The sequence below is a fragment of the Aulonocara stuartgranti genome (assembly GCF_965226115.1).
Source record: "Aulonocara stuartgranti genome assembly, chromosome: 8".
NCBI lineage: Eukaryota > Metazoa > Chordata > Actinopteri > Cichliformes > Cichlidae > Aulonocara > Aulonocara stuartgranti.
Genome location: NC_138959.1, coordinates 8,314,488 through 8,332,829, shown reverse-complemented (window position 1 = coordinate 8,332,829; position 18,342 = coordinate 8,314,488). Strand labels below are relative to the sequence as shown.

Here is an 18,342-nt window from a genome sequence, read left to right as displayed (position 1 = left end):
TTGATGGCTTTGTCAGGGACAAGGCTTGCTGAAGCTAAAAGGAAAGTTTGGATAGCAGTAATTAGTTGGTTTTGCATGTAATGTGTGGGCCACATTATACAGCTTACGGAAGAGCTGAGAATAAATACATAATGAGAAAAAAGGAAGAGAAAGGTTAAGTGCAGCTGATTGAGAATTGTTTGCTAAACTTTCATAAATATGTCTTCATAAACGAATCATTGGACTGCCCACAATTAAAACTATATTTTTCTTTCAAAAAGTGAACGATATTAGACATAATGCGTTATAACATGAATAATGTTTACTAGAATGTCTCAAATCGAGTTTTTTTGCTATTAATGCAGATTCATTTCCTTTTCGTGTGATCTGACTACCCAGGTCAAAATTCCAAACATAAGAGAAACCAGATGAAGTTTGATTTAGTTTATCTTCCTTTGTATTTAACTTTGATAAAGTTGTGCATGTTGTTAATCCTTTTGATGAACGATGCTATTCCATAAGGTCGCTCCTTACAAAATTAGTCATTAGATGTCGATTACCTTAATGAAAAAATCTAACCTGACATACTTGTATAAAAGCAGAGCAACTACTGAAAATCACAGGTTTAAAGAACTCGTCCATTCTTATAGTGAGACAGAAAAGGGAGTTAGATGTGATGTGATTAAAGTAGAGTTAGGTGGATCCAAGTGTAGACACTTGTAAGCCATCTGGGCATTGGGGGGAAAATCCAATGCACAGCAGCAGATCTACAACAGAAAGGCTGAAAAAGAAAAGAATTACAATGTTGCAATGAGCCAGTAAAATTCAACTTGGTTGAAATGCTGTGTTGGGACCTTAAGAGAGCTGTGGATAAAACAAATTCCCACAAAATCCAATTAACTAAAGCAATGTTTTAGAGAAGGATCATTCTGTGGATCAGAATTCCTCCTCAACGATGTGAGAGACTGATAAAGTCATACAGAAAATAATCACTACAAGTTATTGCTGCTGAAAGTGCTCCTATGAGCTGCTGAATAATGGGGTGCACACAGTGCTGTGAAAACATCACATTTCCTTACATCATTCATACTGGTGCGCCTCCTGATTTATGGGTGAATGTTTTCAGAGGACGTTAATATAGTATTCTCAAAGAAATTGATCACTTTAATCGCAGCAAACCTTTTTAATTTTCATTTAAAGTTATCACTTTGATTGATTGCCATAAGAATAATCAGACAGAAATCCAGCACACAGTGGCTTCTGGGTTTTACAAAAAGAAACAGATCGTATGCACAGGCATGTAGCACTCTGTACTTTGTTATCTGATCACTCATCAATACATCTTCTTCTTCAAACTGAGAAGATGAAATTGCAGATGAAAAATGAAAGCACATATCTGATCCTCGCCTCCTGTGTAAAAATCTTATCTAAAATGCCCAGGGAGACAGACAATCCAGCTAATCTCTCCTTCATCTTGGTCTGATACTCACTGTGTGGGTTGATCCGCACCGATCAAGAAGATATAATTCCCCTTTTCCAGTCATCTCAGCCTTTATCTCAGACTGATGTTTTAAGGGCACGGAGAAGTACTTTCCGCCTCACATCTTTTCTAAACAAACAATTTACAGTAGATTGTACTCAGTGCCTAGCTATTTTCTTGTGGGATATTCATTTCTACATGCCAGAGGGTAAACAACAAACAATGAAAAAAGTCTAAAGAACCATTATACGTGACATTATTCGGATAAAATATGCGTAACCTTAAGCAGAGAAAAATGACAATGGGGTGTGACGTTTCAAATGTAGATTCTCGCTTCAGGAAATGGAAAAAAATACAGATCAATGGGAATCATGTTCAGACTCTTGTTTACACATTTTAAAGCCCCTGAGCATCATTTGAAGGGGAGAAACAGTTATGTAGTCTCAGATCCTACTTACAGAAAACCTTGCCATTTGCCATGTCCGTCTTTCAAAACGCCATCATTTTTTCCAATGACGTATTGTAATGCCCACGGGTAACTTAATCCATCCGGTCTCCTAAGGCCTGTACACATTTCAGGCAAGAAATGTTTCCTTTGTTTAGCCCTCAGGGAGACCTACGGCCATTTTGTCGTCCTCAGCGTTTTTTAATATTAGGCCATTTTCACTGTGTTGAATAGAATATAGCCAAACCTTCCAACCCTTTTTTTCCCCCTTTTTTCTTTAGAATTGCAGTCTCCGTTTATTCGATTAGCTTAAAGTGGCTAAGCTACAAACCGCCATCCACTTGAGGTCCTAGAGCCATAAATCGCCCCATTGACTTCCATTATAAACGCTATTTTTCACTGCAGAATTATTACCGTTAACATCTGGGTGATGGCTTAGGTTTCATTTTTGTTTTGGACAAGAGGCCTTAGAATTGTAATTTTTTTATTTGTCCACCGGGTGGCGCCCTTGCTCCACATTTGACCCGGGGCTGGAAAACAGCGGGCTGCTTGGACAGACCTGCGGGGAATGAAGCCTCATTTCCGGCGTGCAGCAGCGGCTTCGCCCGCTGATCGGACGGGACCATTTTCGGCCCCTAGGACCGTATGAGGGTGCTTTTTTTTTTGTAGTCAACAGGAAATGACGTATTTGTTGTCACGTGGTATCGGATGTGTGTGCTGCAAAAATGAGTCCCCGGTGATCGTGCCCCGGTAATCGTCGCGACTTACCCCGGCAAGAATGCACTTATTTCGACCTAGAGGAGGAGCATTTGCCGCCTGGAGACCATTTTCTGGTCCTGAAAAAAAAATAAAAGGCGATCGAAATGACTGTTGGTGCCAATCTTTAGTCCATCTAAAGGCCTAATTATAATAACAATTGAATATTACCTCAAATGGTTTTTTTGGAAAATATTCAAGTTTTATGTTTTTGGGGCAAAAAAGCAGTGCGCTCATGTGACGAAACCGGGATATAAAGGGTTAAAATCCGCGAAATGTAATTAAAACTTGACATGAATATTTCAAGGAGAAGTAGGTCTAAAAGATTGGCTAATTTAAAGTGGAATAAAATATTAATGTATAAATTTTTTATAGCACTTTTTTGGGCGTGGTCGATTGGGACCGATAGTGTGTGCATTTTATGAAATGCGCTCCTGCAAAAAAAATAAAAGGCGATCGAAATGACTGTTGGTGCCAATCTTTGGTCCATCCAAAGGCCTAATTAAAAGTACAATAAAATATAACTTTCAAATGTATTTTATGGAAAATATTTCATTTTTTCATTTTTTTCGCCAAAAACGGCCGTGCGCTCATGTGACAAAACCGGGATATAAAGGGTTAAAATCCGCGAAATATAATTAAAACTTTATATGAATATTTCAAGGAGAAGTAGGTCTAAAATATTGGCTAATTTAAAGTGGAAAAAAATATTAATGTATAATCTTTTTATAGCACTTTTTATGGCAAGGTCGATTTTTGGCTCTAGGACCTCATAAGGGGTACTTTTTTTAGGACCCCCCCAAGGGTTAAGCCCTGGTCTGAGATTCTACAGAATATAAATGCCACTTCCTTCACTAGAATTCGATCTCTATCTTTAAGCCTGTTCGGGCTGGTATGTCTCTGTGGAAGTGATGCCTCAGAGAGATGAGGGATCACAAAACAGAGAGTGAATGTAAAAGAACAGTTCTAATTTGAGGCACAAACCTCCCAGAAAGTGTTCGTCTCTGAGATGAACCATGTAAAAAGAAAAGAAAAAAAAGGAGTAATTTCTAATTCTTTGTAGTGTTTTCCTTTTTAAAAATTCAGTGCTGCTGAGCAGGCATCACAGAATCACTTACAATCGTCTCGTAATTGCTTGATAAATGAGAACCGTTTGACTGTATTTTTGAAATTTAAAAAAAGGATAAGATATGGAATCAGATCTTTTTTCTGCAATCCATTGTGTCTGTATGATAGAAGAAGAGAAAAGTTTCTTCAATTAAAATTGAATGTGGGAGCTAGAGCGTGAAATGGAACATGGGTCTGAAGTGCCTTGGCAGCTCGGTCACAGTTAAAGATAGAGACCATCTTCACCACTGGGTACCGAAGCTCTGAAAACATCTCTTTAAAAATAAATTCCTTTTTTAAGTTTGATACTGAATGATCACGAAGCTTCTAGGAGGTCATCCTTCAGAGTGGATTAGTGGTGTTTATGAGTTTGTTGATGAAAGACTGAACAAGTTTTCAAAGATGATGTTTCTCCTTAAGTTTTTGCAAAACTGTTACTTCTTCTACACATTTTGAGGTAAAGCATCAGTTGCTCTGATAAAGATAAGTCTCACATCGCTGGTTTTCTCCAATTTAGATATTTACACACAGAGTGATGCAGTCCACTGCCTCAGCAAACACCTTGGTTGTCTCCTTACTGTGGAAGAGCAGTTTTGCTTTCAGGCTCTTTCCTGTTATCCAAAATCCTCTCCCATTCCCTATACATGAGCAAAACCATCCACAGTCCAACTGTTTGTTCTAAATTAACTTGTACATTTTGGTGCTGGACTTTCAATTCCCCTTTGACTGCAACAGTTTATTACAATCCTCAAAAAGAGTGTTTTGCTTGAGAAAATTTATGCTAAACACATGCGCATAGGCCTATAAAAACAAGCCATGCTTCTATTCTACTCATTTCCAGTTACACTGAATGAAACAACTACATTTGCAGAAAACCAACGAATAGTCGTAAATTTAGCAAAACTGGCATGTACCACAGACTCCATGAAAATCTGTAGTTTGTGGCACAGTTTAGTCAACTGGTGTTGTGGTAGTCACATCAATGGCAGTAATATGCTGTCATGTTGAACTACAAACTTCTAGGTAAAAGAACTACAGCAGTGAACACAAATTCACCTTTTCCTATAAACCTGTATGTAAGTAGAGATGGATGTGATCACCACGAAATTGCCAAAAGCTGTAGTTCTTCCAATAACAATGTGAAGCTGTTTAGATATTTTGCATGGGACAAAAACAGTCTGGTGCCTTTAGACATGTTCATGTGGACTGACTTGATTTTTGAACCAGCTTTACATCGTTATTAGAAGAACTACATCTTTTGGTGATGTCATGGTGATTACATCTGTACAGACTGTTTTTGCCCCATATAAATATGCATTTACATATTTTACATGGGACAAAAACAGTCTGAGGGCTTACCGACATGGGTTTTGGAACCATCGTCAAGTTGCTGTCAGTTGAGGAACATTTGACACTTGTTCATCAATTTAAATTTTAATCCCCAGATGTTGATGCTTATGTCTAGGCCACACACATGTCAATCGCCAGCTCTACTTTACCCCTAACAATACCTCAAGATACTTAAATTTCTTTGAGAAATGTCATTTCTAAGAGACAGAAGAAAAACCATGGTCAGGCTGTAAATATGGGCATACAAGGTGCTCATAAAATACCAGAAGCTTGGCCGGAAACACTCTTTCCCTACAACCATAATAAATTCACCTGGACAGAATAGGGCTCTATGTGACCTTGAATATGTTCTTTATGTTCCGTTGAGGTTTTTTGACACTTAATATAAGCGAGTTAAACATCAGGTTCTTACACTAGGAGTATTTACAAAAATAACTATAATAAATAAATAATTGTGTTTCAATATTAGCTTGTATAACGAAAAGCTTACCGTTTTGTGTTATTACAGAAGCTTCTAGTGAGAATGGTGTAAAATGGTGTCAGGCCAGCATCCAAACCTTAGTTGAGCTCCGGCCAATTGTTCAGTTACTGACCCAGACACTGACCTAGTCCACTGGATGATTGTTTTCCAAAAGCTCTAATAACATCCTTCACCCGCAGAGTTATTATTGGTGTTTAAACACTCCAAATATGAGATCAGTCCCATTACCACTAAAAGGCATCCAAGCGGGCCAGTTTCCAGAGCTAACATTACTGTTCGAAAGCAATGCTGCTGAAATGCAAGTGTTTTTTTTTTAAACTCACTTTCCCAATAGGTTTATTTCGTGGTCTGCCTCAGAGGGAATTGAGTTTGTTAAATTTTTATAACAAACTGAACTAAACTTGTAAAGTAGGGCTGAACGATATATCGCATTTGCGATAATATCGCGACATGATCAAGTGCAATTTTCTAACCGCAAAGGCTGCGATTATACTCTGGACATGTCCAAATTCATGGGCTGCATCCTCCTGAGGCCGCATTTGTAGACCGATTACGTCACAGCGACGCGCCGAAGGCTGTCCAAATTACTACCATATCCCAGAATTCATAGCGCGGCCCAGCCAAACTCCAGTTTCCAACAATGGCGGCCGCTACTAAGTTTTAAAATTACTCATACTAATCTTTCTGGGTCACGAAATAAACTTTTAACATATTTTCAGGCGAGAAAGTAGTTGTGTAAACATCAAATATCTGCTCGGTTTATCAAGATATCCCATATTTGCAAAAGTGCTTCGACGTTTTCAGAGGCGTCTGCTACCCACCAGCTCGACAGCTAGCCGGGAGCTCGAGGGTTACTGATGCGGCCGAGAACGGCACAACTCCCGGCACATCATTTTCAGATCACCGCGGAGTTTCGCTGCTCGGGTTAAACGTGATATATAAGTCACTTAGACAACCTAAAAATGTTATTGTTGGGCTTTTTTCAGTGTTTTGTTTGTTCGTGAGTAAATCGGTTTGGCTGAGATTAAAGTTATTAGATTAGATAAAATAAAACTTTATTAATCCCCCGGGTGGGTTCCTCCTTGGTTTTCACACAGCTGACTAAACGTCAAACAGAAAACTTATTAAACAGAAGTATGAGACAGTCGAGAATTTACGCCAGTGTCTGGTTATATTTTAGATAGCAAGGAGCAGACGGCCGAGTTTATTAAACTCCACCGAGACAGCGGTGACGCTAATCAGAACTAGACCGTCCAATTTCACCCCTTTAAATTTTAAAGGCGTGTTTGTGTGTGTGTTTATACAATTGCTATTATGTTTGCACTTTATGTGTAATGTTACTGACTGCAGAGATCAGTAAGATGTGTGTATTTTTTATTTATTAGTTTTATTTATTTAATATTATTTTTTAATTGAATGACTGTCTAGTAGTTCACAGATGTCGAAAAACTGAGTGTGGTAAAGCCACTGATTTTTTTTATGTATATTTCTGCAATCTGCACATTGTACTGACTTTCATTTTAATGTTTACACCAGGGTTCCTTGTCAGCACTTTATGCTCAGATGTTTGTAAGCTAAAAATAAACTATTGTGTATGTTCAAATATACTGTTGTGATTGAAGAAGTTAAATAAAAATGTCAGTCATCAATTCATGCATCACCTCATGTCATCATAACAGAGGTCTGTCTTCCAGGAAAGAACAGTTTAAAATTAATGTAATATAGTATTGGCCATACTATATGATGTATTGCTTGTCTTTGTTTAATAATACAGAAGACAAAGACCTTAAAAAATAATCGCATATCGCATCGCAATCGCAATATTGGGGCAAAAAATCGCAATTAGATTATTTTCCATAATCGTTCAGCCCTATTGTAAAGTGTGCATCTTTTTTTATTGTTTTGAGCTTAAGAGTGGAGAGTTGTTCACAGATTCTCACTATGTATGACTAGTGTATATAGTATGTTGCATGGTTGATGTTATGTACTGTAGACCAAAGCACCACTTAGGAAGTCTGCATAAAAATGATTGGTCCTAGCTAACAAGTTGTGTGCATGCAAGGCAGGTAAGCTGTGTGTATCAACTGCAATTGTTATAGTTTCAGCATCACCACCAGTTGTAATTGGCTATGCAGCATTAATTGTTTAATAACCTGTTTGTTATTTAGACGCTGTGGTGCATCCTTCATCTGCGTATTTGGCTCTCTATTTTTTTCCAATTTAAAACCAGAGTAATATTCTATATTCTCGCTATTCCTCCGTATTCATTTGCTCGAGCCACCTTCTTCATCTTTTTCCAGGTTTCCGTGTGAGTCTGTGTCCATAACACATCATAAGCATATATTCCAGACCGTTACTAATGAAACTCTCAATAGCAGCAGAGGAAAAAAAGCATCTGATGACAAAGAACCTAACTTTCCTCCTTTTCTCACTTATATTCTGAGCTTACCCCTTTTCTAAACTTTCTAGGAGCTGGGCTAAAAGGCATTTGCGTGGTCAAAAGGGCAGAGAGGCCTTCATTGTCAATGATTTCAATGCCGATTTTAACCCCGACTCTGCCAATCAGACGGGCTTGCACTGCTCCTTGTTCTACCCATCAAAGGGCTTTGTCTCCTGGGCTCATGGTTGATTAGGTGGGGGGAGACTAGGAACTGTGTGTGGCACACTGGGCTCTTTGTCCAACTCAAGAATTAGACTCCTTAAGAGTCTATAGCAGCGTGCAATGAACTCACTCATGCACATGCACACACAGGCATGCACATTCACACACATAAGATGCCCAAATAAAGGCCACTATGTCCAATTAAGTGCTTGCACAAGTTCACACACCCTAGAGGAACATACTGATAAGTGCTCCAATATGCAATATATTATTGATTTCTCTCCACTTATTATTAGGATTCTGATAAACTAATGTGTTTGTCCACTTTCCAAAATTATTGGCAGAGAATCAGAGAACAATAAATAAAATCTAGAAATGCCAAGAGATGCATCTTTGCCTCTTTATTATAGTAATACAAGCTTAATATGCGGTTATATTGATCAAATGGAATAAATCAAAAATGCTAACTTGTGTGTTGTACAGTATGGTAGCAACTAATCCCAGATGACCAAATAGAGTAGCCCAAGTGATATCTCAACCTCAGCAGTCACAGAGATCTTACATGCTTCCAGTTTAAAATATTGATGAAGTCCCACAGCTTAGAACCACTCTCCTTTTAAATCTGTGATTATTTTCCCTAATCATCAGCATCAGATGTCCTAACATGCCACAGAACACTGCTGCAGAAAGCGCGCTGCAGGCTCTCTCGAGACGTGTTTATTACCGAGGCCAAGTCGAGTCGCCACGCTGAGTGTCTCACACACCACTACATTAATCTCCATTAATACAAATGGAGACTTAATCCCTACTCTTTGACAGCGAGTTATCCTGGGTCTGCTCCTGCATCGACACTGGTCAAACGCCTGATGAGAACACACAGTGAAGGCTTTAAAACCTCAACAATTAATAGCTACACGATGTTCTATTACTGCTGGCAAATATAACTAGAAGATAACAGTTTTAAAAATGGGTTAAGTGCAGATACCAGTGTTAAAAAGAAGTCTGACAAGTGATGCCAGTACTAATATTATTTTGTTTGTTTGTTTTTGCTATATAGTGTGTATATAGTGTGTTACTATTTAAATTTTATTCCTGCACAGTTAGCGTGGAGCACCTATAATTTTATTCTACATCTACAATGACAATAAAAGGCTGTTCTAGTCTATATTTATGCCCTCTTTAGTGCCAAGAATACACAAAAAATCATTAAAAAAAAGTCCCCTTTGAATCATGCTCACGTTCACACCTATGGGCAATTTAGAATCACCAGTTAATCTAACACCATGCATTTCTTTGGACTGGGGGAGAAGCAATAAAGCAAACTCCACTGAGACAATGCCCCAGACTGGAAGGCTAACCACCACACCACTTTTAAATATCAGTAGATATCAGTGTAAAATTCCACATTTTGGAATTTAGTCTTAGTCTTTACTAGAGTCCTAATCAAGTGTCAAATGATGGCGTTTCTTATGGAAAACTGCATCTGGACAAAATTAAAGAATCCTCAAAAAACACAGTGAACTTAACTGAGCATAAAAGACAGGACGGCTCTGTGTTTGCTGAAGCCACAGAGGCTAGGAGAAGGTGGAGCAGGCAGAGGGAGTGTGTGTCTCTCTCAGAGGACGAGGTTTGTGTGTGGAGAGGCTGTCAATTTGTGTGTAGCCGTAAATAGCTATAAAAAAAACCCATAAAAACATTTAAAGGCATACTAAATTGAGTCCTGTGGGCTTTCCTTCTCTTTGGAGCCTGTGTGGTTGTGCGCCTGTGTGTGGGAATACATCACATCCAGCCTTTCCGAAGTCTTCACCCAGAGTTGTTTGAGTCGTGCTTCATTGGTCACTCATTTATAAACCATGCATGTTATGAAATGGCGGGAATTTAATCAAATGCTTTCAATTTATTTTTGCAAACTAATACATGATGTAATCTCATCCGTCCAGAGATATGTGAAGCGTTAATTGTGTGACACTAATATGTTTGTAAATGATGCTTTACATACCAGACTGTCCACTCCACCCAGCGTGTGATTGGCGTTGTACAAGGAGTAGGTCATCTGGTATACACCGTCATTGGTCTCGCTGTTGCCATAGAAACCCACACCCACTGCGACGCTGCAGAGAAAAGATGCATAAAGGCGCAGGTGAACCTTTGATAAAGAAGGAGCAGAATATAAAAGCAGTCTCTTGGATTTTAAATCATCTACATCCAAAGTGCTGCCATTTTCGGTCCTTAAATTAAAAGTTTGCCAGCTTCAAAGCCATTATCACAACCTGGCTGAGATTAAACATTAATGCGAAACGACCCGTAAACAACAATTTTCTGTCTACTTGAAAACATCTTTGCCAACCTGCAGTGGAAATATGCAACTTACAAGGTAGTATAGCATGGCACACTGGAAAAGAGCACAACGTTTTATGAATATTTGATGCCTTTTTTTTTAAAGATAAAAAAAAAAGAATTTGGCTATTATCATAAAGCAGTATCATCAATTTCTGCATCAGGCTTGAGTTTTGGAAAAATTTTAAATGTATGAGGTTAATGAGGCACTTTGGGACAGAAATTTTGTTTTAGCTATTCAGTAATTATTTCCCACTGTAAACAGCTGTGAAGCAGTATGAATGGTATTACAGTGCGAAGGCTGAGTTGCTGAGTGTGTCGGTGAATTCAGGGAGTAAAAGCCAGCTCGCCCAAAGGGTCTGATCTAGCTTACAGAATGATTTTAGAAAGGTGTGAAAAATGAAGAAAAGTAGGGTATTGTATTTCTGGAGCTTTTAATGTATTTTACATCAGGAAGCGCTGCTGTTGTTAAGGCGTTAAGAATTGATCTCTCCATCGCTCCATCCATTTGTTAGACTGCTCATTTTATCCTAACCAGTGGTCTGAGTTGTCAGTTTAACAGCCTTGTCACTAACAGACATTAGCTGTCTGTCTCATCACACCGTAGTGTGTCCGATGTGTTATTTTTTGATAAATATCGCCAACTTTTTATGTAAATACAACAAACAGGATGAGGAAAAACTAAGACGCCTTAATGAATAACAATAAATTGCTGATTTATAGAAAATAAATACCTGTAATTTGTGTATGTGGGTGTTTGATGCACATATATCTCACAGCACAATGAAGCAGCAAATGAAGCAGCAAAAGCTTTTTGGATTTCTGCGTTAATTTTTGTAAACAACACTCTTTGAATCAGAAATTATACAATACAGGCCTCTGGAATGCGTGTGCATAAATTGAAACCACTTTTGCATATTCAGCCATCCAAGGATTTAATTTGTTGAGCTGGAGCATCAGCACAAACAGAATAATAACCGGCGCATTCTAAACACACACACTTAAGTAGTCTCTCTGAGCTCCACTTTTTCCCTAAGTGCCGTCATATTGTGCTGCCATATGATGGGATTTCAAAGTAGCCGCACAGTTGTTAACTACAAGAAGATTTAATGCTGCAACACAATGTCTCACAATATACTCCAAAGACCCTGCACAAGAATCCTCTGCAAAGACAAGGATGTCCAAGTCTTGCACTACAGACACTGAAGGCCGTAGATCAGAGCAGTGAGCAAGTGTTTTATACCCTTTCTTTTCAATAACTACGCAGGACAAAAAAGGAATACAGATCCCGTATATGACCATGATCTGTGAGAAACAGGACATGACAGAGCTTAGTACACCTCCCAAGGGAAACTTTATATACACTGCTTGCACTCAAATACAACAGTGCAACAGTAACTTCAAAGATTATGGGCATCTGAGAAGCTTACATAGTTTCAATTCTCCTTGGATCAGGAGAACTGAACTCAACTGAAAACAAGGATGTAAGAATCTGAAAGTCAACTCTCACATTACAAATTGCACTCATATCTCTCCTCTCCAAAGTGTGATAAAAATAGACACTTTTTTATGCCTTTTTATGCCTGTTTTCTTTTTTTATTCAAGTTCATATTGTCATTGCAATGCTAAAATTACCTGCAGACCACTTTAATAGGTAGACCTGTTCTAATGCTGTCAGGCATACAGAGTAGGTCAGAACGACCTGCTGAAGTTCAAACTGAGCTTCAGAAAGGAGAACAGAAGAAGGACTTCAAACCTTGATGCAGATGTGTTACAGCTGCAGGAGAACACATTGGGTTCACCAGCTCACTAAAACAGCAGAAAATTCTACAGCAGAAAACTTGAAGAACAGTGCCAGGTCTGCTGATTTCCGCTACACCATTGGACACCAGGGTCAGAATTTAGCCTAAACAACATGCAAGCATTGTCACGATCCTGGGTCATTTTGTTGTTTATGGTTTATGTTTAAGTTCATTAGCTTATCTAATTTCATTTCTATTTTGCCTATGTTGCCCTGTTATAGTTCATTGTTTATTAGATTCCACTTGTGTCTTCACCCCTGTGTTTAAGTCTCCCTTGTCCTTCATGTGTGTCAGGTCTGCGTGTGTTATGTTGTCAAGCTCGTGTTGTCATGTTTCCTGTTCTGTTTTGAAGAGGTCTGGTGTCCCACGTTCATTGTGTTTAGTTTCACTTCCCCTGTGGCGTCATTATGTTATTTCTAATCAGCTCCTTTCCCATGCGTTTCCACTTTCCCTGTTCACCTCCCGTGTGATTTAGTCTGTGTGTTTTCATTCATTCCTTGTCAGGTTGTCTGTTGAGTTTTCATCATGTTTCCATGCCTCCATGTTTCCAGGTTCTTCCATGTTCAGGTATTTTTGACACACTTTGGGATCCTTAGTACCAGCTGAGGTTAGTTTAAACAGCTACATGAGCATTGTTACTGTAGCATAGCCATCCCTTTCTGATCACAGTGTACCCATCTTTTGATGGCTGCTTCCAGCAGGATAATGTGCCATGTCACAAAGCTTAGATCATCTCAAACTGATTTCGTGAACATGTCATTGAGTTCACTGTCCTCAAATGGCCTCCACAGTCACCAGATCTCAATCCAGTGGAGCACTTTAGGAATGTGGTGAAACAGTAAATTTGCATCATGGATAAGCAGCTGACAAATCCGCAGCCACTCTGTGATGTTATCATGTCGTTATGGAGCAAAAACTGATATAAGCCATGAAGAACTAAGGCAGTTCTCAAAGCAAAAGCGGGTCCAAATCAATACTAACAAGGTGCACCTATAGCGCTCTGCCCACTAATAAATAAATACTGACCATCATTTACTAAACAAGGTTAAATGTTTAGAAGGTCTTTTGTGTGTGATTTTTTTATTGCACACAATAGTAATGCAACACACTGAAGACACTATTTGTAGGTCAGCACTACTTCGCGTGGCAGGTCAGGACTAAAAGAAAACTAAGCAGGACTCAACCTGACTGAGCTTTAGATTAAGGCTGTGGTTCCTACAGACTTATCCCTGATGTTCCGGATAAATTTTAAGCTGAAAACAGAGACTATAAGTCTGCAGCCATCAGCGCTTCCTCTAACATTCACTTGGAATGGCTAAAATCCTGCAGAGCTGTTATGATCGTTGTGGTCGAAGCAAAGTACAGGTGGAGCTAAACAACAGGGGCAATTTTCCTAATTAGTACAGCAGAGATGGCCTCATTAAATGACCCCCTGCAGATAAACATCCCACTTGGCAGGTTACAGACTTAACCTCAGGGAGAGCAGTTAAGAAAGTGGGGACAGGCATTACAGACAAGAATAAAATCATCATTTTAGAGGAAGACAGGAAGCGATATAGACAGTCAGCACTAAAAAAAAAAAGACAAATACAGGTGACGAAAGAAGTCACAAAAGCAGAGAGCAAGACCCTGGGATACAAAAAGCAAGACTGGGCGGGGGCGGGTTGGGTTCCTCACCAAAAATACATAACATCTTATTTGTTCTTTGTATATCTGTGTTTGTGTGCTATTAGCCCCTTTAACAGCACAGATGCAGGGAATGTATTAAAGCAGTCACAGCTTGGAGAAACACAGACTTACTTCTAAAAAAGGCAACTATTTTAGGCAGAATTCAGATTAAAAGAACTGAGAGGACAAATAGAAAGTCTCTTCTTTGCCTTCTCTATGTACTCCCTCGGTCCTGCCAGTTCTCTTAGTGCTGCTACTTGAAATATCCATCGTCTAATTCAAAGAGAAAGAACACCATAGATTTGAGTAGGCATGTACTGAGCAAGAGTCCAAACTGTCACATTGATAAATGAATAAGTACATAACAGACAGTGATGGGAATTAATAATAAAATAAAATAAAATAACCTAAAAAAAAATTCAGCCTGAAGCAAAAAAAAAAAGCTATGTTAAATTGACCCTGACAGGTCTGAATATTGGAAATTTTGCCCCAGAATGGCAGCAATGAATCTCTTGGGATGATAAGTATAGACGGGTGAGCTTATATTTTTTACGCTGCCCTACTGAACCCTCAGCAGGGGAAAATCCCCTTTGATATAAACTACGAAACACAAATAGTTACTTTTCATCTTTTTTTTTAGAGCTACAAAAAGTCCAGCATAGCTCATTTAAGTTCGGAGAAGCAGTAAAAACAAACGTACATGCTGCCAATTACTTGGTTGGTACATTTATATTGCTGATAGATTTTGTGTTACGGCTGCTCGTTCCAAAAGCTTTCCTCGAATGGATTCAGTGGATACACAGACATCCTCTCTCACTTGTGCCCTCTGTTATAATTTCTACTTTGTGACTGTCAAGAGAGATGTTCCACAAAAAGAAATTTAAAAAATGTATATTTAAAATCGACAGGAAAAGAGAATAATTTTTAACGATCTTTTACTTTTTTTATAGGCAGTAGAAGCAAAAAAAAAAAAAAAATCCCCTTTATTCAGTTTCTAAAGTCGGACTGATCATTTCAATGGTAACCACTGTCCCTGGAATCCACTGGATTGCTGTGTGCAGTTTGCATGTTCTCATTGTGCCCATGTGAATGCTCTCCATGTACTCTGGCTCTCTACCACAATCCAAAGACAGGCATGTTAAGTCTGTTTGTGTTAGCCGTGTGATAGACTGGCGACCTGTCAGTGTTGCACCCCACGTTTCCATACAGCAACTTAAATGAGCAGCCGTCCAACACCCCAGATCTGGAAATGAACGGGTATCTTCAGTGTTGCTGTGCTTGGGCATGACTGTCAACCTTTGCCTGTTATTCTCTCTTTTATGCAATACGCACTCTTCAACAGCACTTTTGCGGAGCATAGTGAGGCTCAAGATTTTACACATTGTGTGGCTTAAATAGGGTATTTTCTGGAATGGCTGATTTACTTTCTTCTCACATGCCCTGTATTTGTTATTTACATAATGCGTGTTCTCACGAGGTATCACTGAGGAACTGGAGATCCATGCTCTTGCACGGACAGTGGTCACAGTCCATGAATGCCGTGCTTAAATCCAACTGATTGCTCAGGAGCATTTGTTTAAGTGTGCCGGCGTATGGTTCTCCTAACCCTGCCAGTGCACAGCACACAGTGATCAGACAGAATTGAACAGTTTACCTTTTGCATACACCGATAGTTAATAAACTCACCCTCTTTGGCATAATGTGCCTTGTTGGCATTCAAATAACCCCTCTGTAATTCACCTTGCAGTGACTGTGTGGGAATGAACTGTTTGGTTTTTGTAAATCACACCCTTCTTTAATCAAACTGTTCTTCTGGGAAGACTAAAGCAATATCAAATTAATTGAAATTCTTTTTAAAAACCCAAATGCTCATTGTGTGCCAAACTATCACGGTAATATACCTCAAGTAATATTCTAAACTGCAAACTATCATAGTTATAGTAAAAAAAAATCAGTCCAGATGTCCTCAGCATGAGCAGCCTGATCAGTTATGATACACCATAATTACAGAGTTAATGTGCTACACCATGGGCAGGGCTGCAGCTACAGCTGAGTGACATCTGCTCTGGCTTCACCAGTGTTAATTATAACGGACATCACAGCATATCAGACCTAGCCACTGTCAAACATAATTAGAGTGGAGGAAGTCAAGAGAAAAGGGGGAGACCGATCAGGATTATAGAGGGAAGGGAGGCAAAATCAGGGCAAAAAATAGAATTAGGGTGTAGGGAAAGGGTGAAAAGGACGGATGGGATTAATATGAAGCCAGTTTTCAACTTCAGTACAAATCCGGTGTGAAATCCACTAGGCAAACACATCCATGTTCTATTTCATCCAGTAGATGGACAAAATCAAAGTCAGGAATCAGATGAAAGAGAGTCTGTTTCCCACAGGATGTTTCCTCCAACTTCACTGATCTCATATTTTATCCTGTCTTAGCTTACCAAGTCAGGCAACATAAACCTTTTAAGTGCAGTCCTCCCCATTAGAGGGAGCTTTTTTGTTATGGACTGCAAATGATAATGAACTGGTCTGAACAACAATGCAACACACTTTATAATACTTTAAAGTAGCTAACGCTGATGGAGAGCTTAACTTAAAGCTTGTGGTATAATTTACAGCAGCACAGAAGTGTAGACCAGACAGATGGACATGATTTTGTTTAAAGGGTATAAATATAATCAGAGGAGGAAGGACTTAGACTTTATTCCACTATACTCTAAACATGTGTAAAATAAAAGGTCAAACTTTATCACAAAATGCAATAAAATAAAGCACTCTTATATTCACCAAAGTGATTTCTGTCCAAAAGAGAACCCAGTTCACTAGAACAAAAACAAGAATGTAAATTAAACAAGGTTTAAACCAAAGTTCACAATCGAAACTGAGCAAATACAGAGAAGAGTGAAGCAGAAGCAGATGACGGGTGAGAAACTCAGGCTGAGAATTCAGACAAACTGACAACTAGAGGGTGAGACAAGACTATAAATACACAGGAACTAATTGGGAAACAGGACACAAGGGAAACCGATGAGGTTTGGGCTGACACCCAACAAGCCAATAACACACACAGGAAGGGTGAACGAACACTGAGCACACAAAGTAAACAACTTAACAAAGAAACAAACAAAAAACACACAGAAAAAAAAGAAGAAGGAGATCTTAAACGATACCAGGTCACATGAACCAAGACTCACTGATCCTGGTTCATTTGTCCTTTGAAGGCTCAAGAATATTTGATTAGAACAGCAAGATTCACTCATAACTGAACCCTGGTCAGTGACAATGAAAGATCCGAGCTTTGTGACATGACATGTTATCAGGGAACCTCTTCTCCATGCCTTGGTTCTAACAAGTGGTTATTTGAGGCACTGTTGCCTTCTTTTTACCTCAGCTAGTCTGGCCATTCTGCTTTGACCTCAGAGAACTGCTACTAGATATTTTTTCTTTTTTAAGGCAATCTCTATAAACCATGGGGATGGCTGTGTGGTGCAATCTTTGTAGATGAGTAGTTTCTTGAATTGTCAGACCAGCCAGTCCGCCGTCAGCAACCATGCCCATTCTGATGCTCGATGTGAACCTTAACAGCCCAAACATGTCTATATGCCTAAATGCCCTGATTTGCAGCGATGTGATTGGTTGATTATATATTGTGTTAATGAGAAGTTGAACAAAATGCACGGGCTTAATAAAGTCACATAACAAAATAGCATCATATTACATATCCTAACCTACAAATACGATCAATGAGTAAGATCTTTATTTATTATTTATCAGGATTCTAATCTAAGCCCGACAACAACAAAAAAAAGTAAAACACCACGATATCTTTTCAAACCGAAACACCCAATTTTCTCTGTCTCTTTTAAAGTTAATAGGTAGGAAGCAGAAAAAAGGTGTGAGAGGACCAGCTGAGCCCAGCTTGACCTCTGCTCAAGAGCTGGCTATCATCAATCAAATTCAGATGATACAGGAGAGGGGCTCTTCCTCTAAGGACTGGCAGGATGCAGCAGCGCTGACTTCAATTTGGTAAAGCAATCTTATTGTTTGTGTCATATCATCGCTCACTGATCTCCATTTCCTTTATGTCACTTTTTCTTTTAATATGGTGTGCATTATTTTTTTCCATCCAGATTGAAGTGATGGGGCTCTAAAATTATGGACTCAGTGTACACTAAAGGACTGAGCTGGTGATTATTTTTATCAGTGCAATGAACACAGCTAGTTTCTTCCATTGGAATAAATTACGCATGGTAAAGTTTCCCTCCATCATCTACTTAATAATCCTGCTCCTGAGTTGGTTTGACCTTACGGATATGTTGCTGTGACAACAAA

The 18,342-nt window shown here is 39.0% G+C and overlaps 1 protein-coding gene across 5 annotated transcripts in view; it reads right to left on the bottom strand.

Annotated features, from left to right (window-relative positions):
* ttyh2 (tweety family member 2) overlaps nt 1-18,342 on the bottom strand; it is a 71,939-nt gene that overhangs the window by 31,527 nt on the left and 22,070 nt on the right. For 4 of the 5 annotated variants that reach the window (XM_082544749.1, XM_082544750.1, XM_082544751.1 and 1 more), the window contains exon 3: nt 10,200-10,311. In XM_082544749.1, coding sequence (XP_082400875.1) covers nt 10,200-10,311 — 112 coding nt within the window. Of the gene's footprint in view, nt 1-1,917; nt 2,496-10,199; nt 10,312-18,342 lie in introns of those variants that run through there. The other variant, XM_082544753.1, reaches the window with a different exon arrangement.